Source organism: Chiloscyllium plagiosum, chromosome 9 (genome assembly GCF_004010195.1).
Source record: "Chiloscyllium plagiosum isolate BGI_BamShark_2017 chromosome 9, ASM401019v2, whole genome shotgun sequence".
NCBI classification, from domain to species: Eukaryota; Metazoa; Chordata; class Chondrichthyes; order Orectolobiformes; family Hemiscylliidae; genus Chiloscyllium; species Chiloscyllium plagiosum.
The window spans coordinates 30,252,974-30,260,121 of record NC_057718.1 but is presented as its reverse complement, the minus strand read 5'-3'; the positions used below and the strand labels follow the sequence as shown (position 1 = coordinate 30,260,121).

The 7,148-nt window shown below is 38.7% G+C and overlaps 1 protein-coding gene across 1 annotated transcript in view; it reads right to left on the bottom strand.

Annotated features, from left to right (window-relative positions):
* Window positions 1-704: 704 nt before the first annotated feature.
* LOC122552733 (neutral and basic amino acid transport protein rBAT-like) overlaps window positions 705-7,148 on the bottom strand; it is a 29,397-nt gene continuing 22,953 nt past the window's right edge. The window contains exons 6-9 of the mRNA XM_043695643.1: window positions 3,073-3,274; window positions 2,348-2,530; window positions 1,483-1,605; window positions 705-1,231 (exon numbers count right to left, since the gene is read on the bottom strand). Of these exons, the coding sequence (XP_043551578.1) occupies window positions 791-1,231; window positions 1,483-1,605; window positions 2,348-2,530; window positions 3,073-3,274 (949 nt within the window). The 3' untranslated portion in view covers window positions 705-790. The remainder of the gene's footprint in view (window positions 1,232-1,482; window positions 1,606-2,347; window positions 2,531-3,072; window positions 3,275-7,148) is intronic.

Genomic DNA, 7,148 nt, shown 5'->3' with positions numbered 1-7,148 from the left:
AGTGGTGGCTGTGTGGAATGTTCTGCCCCAGAGGGCAGTGGAGGCCCAGTCTCTGGATTCATTTAAGAAAGAGTTGGATAGAGCTCTCAAGGATTGTGGAATCAAAGGTTATGGAGATAAGGCAGGAACAGGATACTGATTAAGCATGATCAGCCATCATCATATTGAATGGTGGTGCAGGCTCGAAGGGCAGAATGGCCTACTCCTGCACCTATTGTCTATTTACTTCAACAAGGACGCATCACAACTGGGATCAATTCCCATGTCATTGGCACTAATCTGATGCACATTGGCTGACATGCAACTAAGCCAGTTGGAAGTCCAAGTTACTTTCGCAGCATGTACCTTTACATTGATGTTGCAATCTGGAACTATAAATAGTAATTGTGAGAAGTTCAATTTCCTTTCCATTATGTGACTGACGAATCTCGTGTTGGTACTGCCAGTCAGTGGATATATTGAAAGGTTTTACAGGTTAATACTCAACCTGTTTGGCCACATTATGAACATACCTTTCTTGACCATCAGGTCCTAGACTGGGCTTGAACACAGAACTTTTCACTCAGAGGCAGGTACCCTACTCTCAACATCACAACCTCCATGGATAAATGAAAACATTTTATGAAATGATGAAAAAAGTTTAATACTGCATATTAAAATGTAAATATTTTATTGATGTGCAATTTGTTCACAGATCAATGATTATTATCTCATTAATATTTAATTGAGTCATTCTTTTGTGCCCTTCATTAATTGATTATATATTGATTAGCGAATTTTTGTTAGTAGCTCAACAATTCTTGTAAAGTATGTCAAATGTATTCAAATAGCATGCTTTCTGTGAAATATAGCACCTATCTTTGAACTCTGTCTTAGTGTGAACTGGATTGTTTGTTTTGTATTCCAGTACAAGTCCTTCACCAGCACTTGTTATTATTGAAGCTGTTTGAACTTTATTTCCAATTTTATTGATGTCGGTACTAAGTCTCACGTTTGCTTCCTTGGGAAGATATGAAATTTTGCTTGCCAGGTTTACTTCTGAAGAATTACCAAAATTTAGTACAATTAAAAAGACCGAACTCAAACCATCAAGTTCTCTCACATATGCAAATATATCTGCATCGTTCCATATATAACACATCCATCCTCTATGAATAGGCAATGCATTCCGGCGAAGAAAGCTCAGTTCACGGTACAGAGTCAAGGTAGAGTTTTGTTGTTCCTTTTCAACCTGTCAAGATTATTACACAGTGTAATTAAAAATACGTATATGTTGCAAGTCCCCGAGAAAACCAAAGGTTTAAAATATCTAGATAGAGAATTAATTATTGTTTCAATGCTCTTTTCCCCCATTCTGACTATTCATCTAAACCTGAACCTTTGCATGTAAATGGTTAAAACTCCATAAATACAAGCTTAGCTTTTTGTAACTACTTGATGAGTTTTTATATAAATAATTCTGAAAATTGTGTCTCCACTTACTTCAACATTTACTATAACGTAATTTGGGTGGACAGGAAGCCAGGTTTTATTTGCTGTACTGAAGCCAGCATTATCACTGCTATCCCATTGCATGGGTGAGCGCTGTGGATCTCGATTTGCTGTCTGGAACAAAATTGGAAGAAACTTCAGCCACTTGAAAAAGTTATTCAGCTTTTTTAAATTCAATCTTATGTAAAAATATGTATAAAGTTTTCATATTATATAATAAATGTATTATTTGCCCATACGTTTCCTATATATTTGCTCTTAGAACTTAAGGAATAGTAAAATGTTTTGTTCAATGTCGACACAAGAAATACTGTTAGTGACAATTTCCAGCTAGCCCAAGACCTGGAAAAGCTTATTATGTTGATGAATTTAAATGCAAATTTTAGATTTAAATTTTAATTATTGCTGAAACTTAAAATCAACAAGCTGATCATAGCACTGTCACTTACTGAATTTTGGTGTCTCTTCTATCAATGTCAGAATATGTGAATTTACTCAATACTCTTTTTGTTTTAGCTAAGTGGCACCTCTGCCACTAATTTTGAGAGGATGCTATGTTAGGGGAAGTTCGTTTCTAGCCACAGGTTATTGGTTGCCGTGAAGGCAGACTGAGCATTGCCTTGTGTTATCAATGTTGTTTTTTACTGCCAAGTCTCATAAACATGACATGGCAGGCAAATCTTTGAGAGGTGGGCACAAAGAAATGAATGGAGACTGCGAAACCTCTTCATGTAGATTTATTAATCATCAAGTACATAATTTTATTTCAGCAATCTAGACCAGATTTCAGCCCAAATCCCAGGTGTGGAATGTTTAGCCTCCTAAAAGTTGTAAAAACCTAATGTGAAATACTTACGGGATCAAATTTTCCAAAAGGATCTTGAATCTCATCTTCAGATACAGTAATATTCTCCATTCCTAATTCTTCTCCATAATAAGTAGTAGGAGTTCCAGGAAGAGTCAGCAAAAGCATATTAATGACCTTAACGTACTTTTCACCAACACGAGATGCAATGCGAGAATTGTCATGATTTCCTACCTAAAAGTCAAGAAAATAGGAATACATAGCAACTAATTGTGTTACAATGTATAATTTTAACATTGGAATACAATATTCAGTAGGTTATGTTAACAAACCAGTTCTTTTCACACATATACTTTGCAATGTATTTGTTCCTAGACACACTGTAACTTGATTTATTTGTTTTACCCACTACTTGGCTTAATTTCAAACCAAAAGAAATTTCCTTCTTTACTTCAAAATAGGTTTTGAATTTCCCTAACAGGCCATCTTTGCAGCTTATTACGAATGATTGCTGAAACGGATTATCACTGCTGGAGATTTCTGCTTCCTGCAACGTTTAAGACAAAATTGCACACAACCCATTTCACTAGATTTAAGAGCAAAAGATAATTTTCAATTCAAATTTAACCTGCTGTGCTATTACATTCCACAAGGTGGGAATATATTAAATTGAACAAGATAACAACTAAGTTAAATATACTAGCATTACCAGTTACCCATGAAATTTAAGGTCCTATTCATTAGCCATTTTCTATAAAGTTTAGGTAAATACATACCACCCAGTTTGGCCATTTTCCTGCAGGCATGTTGCGCATCCAATAATCTACAATTTTAAATACTCCATCTCCTGACATCTCTTTATAGAGATCAATAAGGTAGAAGTTAAAGGGAAAGTCAGCTTCTTGTTGTATAGATGTTCCATAGTACATCATAGTTTTATAAATCTCTTCATTGTCATATGATTCAGTCATTAGAAATCTGCAAAGATAATGTGATTAAAAATGTATTCCATACTGACAAGCAATGAATAAATTTGTCTTAATCATGATATATTGCTATAATTTACATAATGCAAATAAGGTCAAAATTTTACACATCTAAAGAAAAAAATGGCCTTTTGGCTTATGTCAGTATTTAGCATTTTCTGAAGGCGAGAAAGTAAACATGTTTCATCCAGTGAGCTGTAATACAACACTTCAGTGTTTAAAAGAACTTAGATATTTGGCAAGTGTCGATGTACTCACTGGAGACTTGAATATCACGGGGCAGGTATAGTTGCTGAATGTTCCAGGGTTTAGATGTTTCAAAAGGAATGGGGAGAGGAGGTAAAAGCAGTGGAGGAGTGGCATTACTAATTAAGGGTACTATCACAATTGTAGAAAGGGAGGCCGTTGAAGAGGGTTTGTCTACAGAGTCAGTATGGGTGGAAGTCAGAAACAGGAAAGAAGCAGTCACTTTTGGGGAGTTTTCTACAGACCCCCTCAGTAACAGCAGAGACACCAAGGAGCAGATTGGGAGATGGATTTTGGAAATGTGCCGAAATAACAGGGTTGTTGTCATGGGTAACTTTAACTTCCCTAATATTGATTGGAACCTTCTTAGTTCAAATAGTTTGGATGGAGCAGTTTTTGTCAGATGTGTCCAGGAAGGGTTCCTGACTCAATATGTAGATAGGCCAACTAAAGGATTTGGTGCCAGATGTCAGGTATGGGAAAGGATTGAATTGGGGGAGGGGGAATTACAATGCAATTTGACCAGAACTGGGGCACTTAATTTGGGAACAGATGTTCTAGGGGAAATGCACAAGAAACGTGGAGATTGTTTAGGAAGGACTTGTTGATAGTGCTGGACAGGTTTGTCCCACTGAGGCAAGGAAGGGATGGTAGGTTGAAAGAATCTTGGTTGACAAGGGATGAGGAACATCTAGTCAAGAGGAAGAAGGAAACTTACCTAAGGATGAGGAAGCAAGGATCAGACAGGGCTTTCAAGGGTTACAAGATAGCCAGGAAGGAATTGAAGAATTAACTTAGGAGAGCTAGAAGGGAGGATGAAAAAGCTTTAGCGGATAGGATTAAATAAAACCCTAAGGCATTCTATGCTTCTGTGAGGAACAAGAGAATGGCCAGAATGAGGGTAGGGCCAATAGTGGATGGAATTTGTGCCCAGAGTCAGACAAGGTAGGGGAGGTCCTTAATGAATATTTTGCTTAAGTATTCACGACTGAGAGGGACCTTAGTGTTTCTGAGGACTGCATGAAACAACTGATATGCTCAAACAGGTTATGAAGGAGTATGCGCTGAAAATTTTGAAAAGCAAGGATAGATACATCCGTTGGGCCAGATGGGATATACCGTAGGAAGTAAGGGAAGAGATTGCAGCACCTTTGGCGATGATCTTTACTTCCCACTGTCCACTGGAGTAGTGCCAAATGATTGGAGGCTGGCACATGTTATTCCCTTCTTCAAGAAACGAAATGTGGATAATCCTGGGAATTACAAACCAGTCAGTCTTACATCTGTGGTGGGCAAAGTATTGGAGAGGATTCTGAGAGACAGGATTTGTGATTACTTGGAAAACCATAGTTTGATTAGAGAAAGTCAACATGGCTTTGTGACGGGCAGGTCATGCCTCTCAAACCTTATTGAATTCTTTGAGGATGTGACAAAACTCATTGATGAAGGTAGAGCAGTGGATGTGGTGCACATGGGTTTTAGCAAGGCATTTGATGAGGTTCCCCAAGGTAGACTCATTCAGAAAGTAAGGAAGCATGGGATACAGAGGTATCTGGCTGTCTGTATACAGAATTGGCGAGCCCATAGAAGACAGGGTGGTGGTAGATGGAAAGGATTCAGCCTGGAGCTTGGTGACCAGTGGTGTTCTGCAGGGATCGGTTTTGTGATTTTTATAAATGAATTGGATGAGGAAGTGGAAGATTGGATTAGTAAGTTTGCTAATGACACAAAGATTGGTGGAGTTGTGAATAATGTGGACGGTTGTTGTAGGTTGCATTGGGACATTGATAGGATGCAGAACTGGGCTGATAAGTGGCAGATGGAGTTAAACCTGGAAAAATTTGACTTGATTCACTTTGGAAGGTCAAATTTGAATGCAGAATACAGAGTTAAAGGCAGAATTCTTAGCAGTGTGGAGGAATAGAGGGATTTGAGGTCCAGGTCCTTAGATCTCTCAAAGTTGCCACCCAAGTTGATAGGGTTGTTAAGAAGGTGTATGGTGTGTTGGCTTTCATTAGCAAGGTTATTGAGTTTAAGAGCCAGGTTATACTTCAGTTCTTTAGAGCCCTTGTTAGACCATACTTGGAATATTGTGTTCAGTTCTGGTTGCCTCATTATAGGAAAGATGTGGGAGCTTTGGAGAGGGTGCACAGGAGATCTGCCAAGATGCTGCCTGGACTGGAGGGCATGTCTTATGAAGAAGGGTTGAGGGAGCTAGGGCTTTCCTCATTGGAGTGAAGAAGGATGAGAGGTGACTTAATAGAGCTGTATAAGATGATGAGAGGCATAGATAGAGAGCCAGAAACCTTTTTCCCAAGGTGGAAATGTCTATCACGAGGGGGTTTAATTTTAAGGAAATGGAGGAAGGTTTAGGGGAGATATCTGAGGTAGGTTCTTTATACAGAGAGTGGTGGGTGCATGGAATGCACTGCCAGCAGTGGTAGTAGAGTCAGATACATTAGGGACATTTAAGCAACTCTTAAATAGGCACATGGAAGATAGTACAATGAAGGATGTATAGGATAGTCTGATCTTAAAGTAGGATAAAAGGTCAGCACAACATCAAGGGCCAAAGTGCTTGTACTGTTCTATGTTCTATTATAGGCCCAAGGAAATTAAGGCTCATTTCAAGGAATGATTTTCATTACTGAATACAAGAAAATTAGAGTAAAAGTCTGACAAGATGAACAATGCAAGTCGGAGTGCTGTGGCAAAATGTGTCTCTGACTTCATAGTTGATAGTCTGAAAACAATTATAACAGAGGCTTTTAAGTAGATAAATATGCCTGATACTTCCATTTGAATCATGTTTCAGAAGGTGCAGACTACAAGTTATATTTTTATGCTTTTTCTTCTAAGATATCATTGCAGAAAGCAAAGGAGTCTCTTTAAGCCCACATAAAAGGAAATGCAGCAGCTATGGGGAAGTGAGGACTGCTGGATTGAACCAAAGTGTCTTGTTTCTAGGGCTATGAGTAGGATGAGTACTCTCTGAGCAATTAAGATTCTTTATTATTCTCAGCAATCAGATACTCCTTCCTGCTGCAGTGCAGCATGCTCCATGACTTTTCATTGCCTTCTTCCATCACCTTTGCTGCTCAGCTCTCCACAATAACTCCATGCAATCTCCACATGACTATCGATAGTCATGGGATTCAATATATTAACCCTGTTTTTCTCTCTCTCCAGATGCAGCCAACCTGGCTGAGTTTCTCCCGACACTTCCTGGATTTATTGCAGGATTTTAGTTAGGTTTAATGGTTAGAATCCTTTCTCTGAAATTCACATGTAACTGTATAAAGTTGATTTCTTGATCATTGATATTTATTATTAACAAGGATATTTATAGAACATAGAAGAATACAGCACAGTACAGGCCCTTCGGCCCTCGATGTTGCGCTGATCCAAGCCCACCTAACCCACACTAGCCCACTATCCTCCATATGCCTATCCAATGCCCGCTTAAATGCCCATAATGAGGGAGAGTCCACCACTGCTACTGGCAGGGCATTCCATGAACTCACGACACGCTGAGTAAAGAACCTACCCCTAACATCTGCCCTATACCTACCCCCCCTTAATTTAAAGCTATGCCCCCTCATAATAGCTGACTCCATACG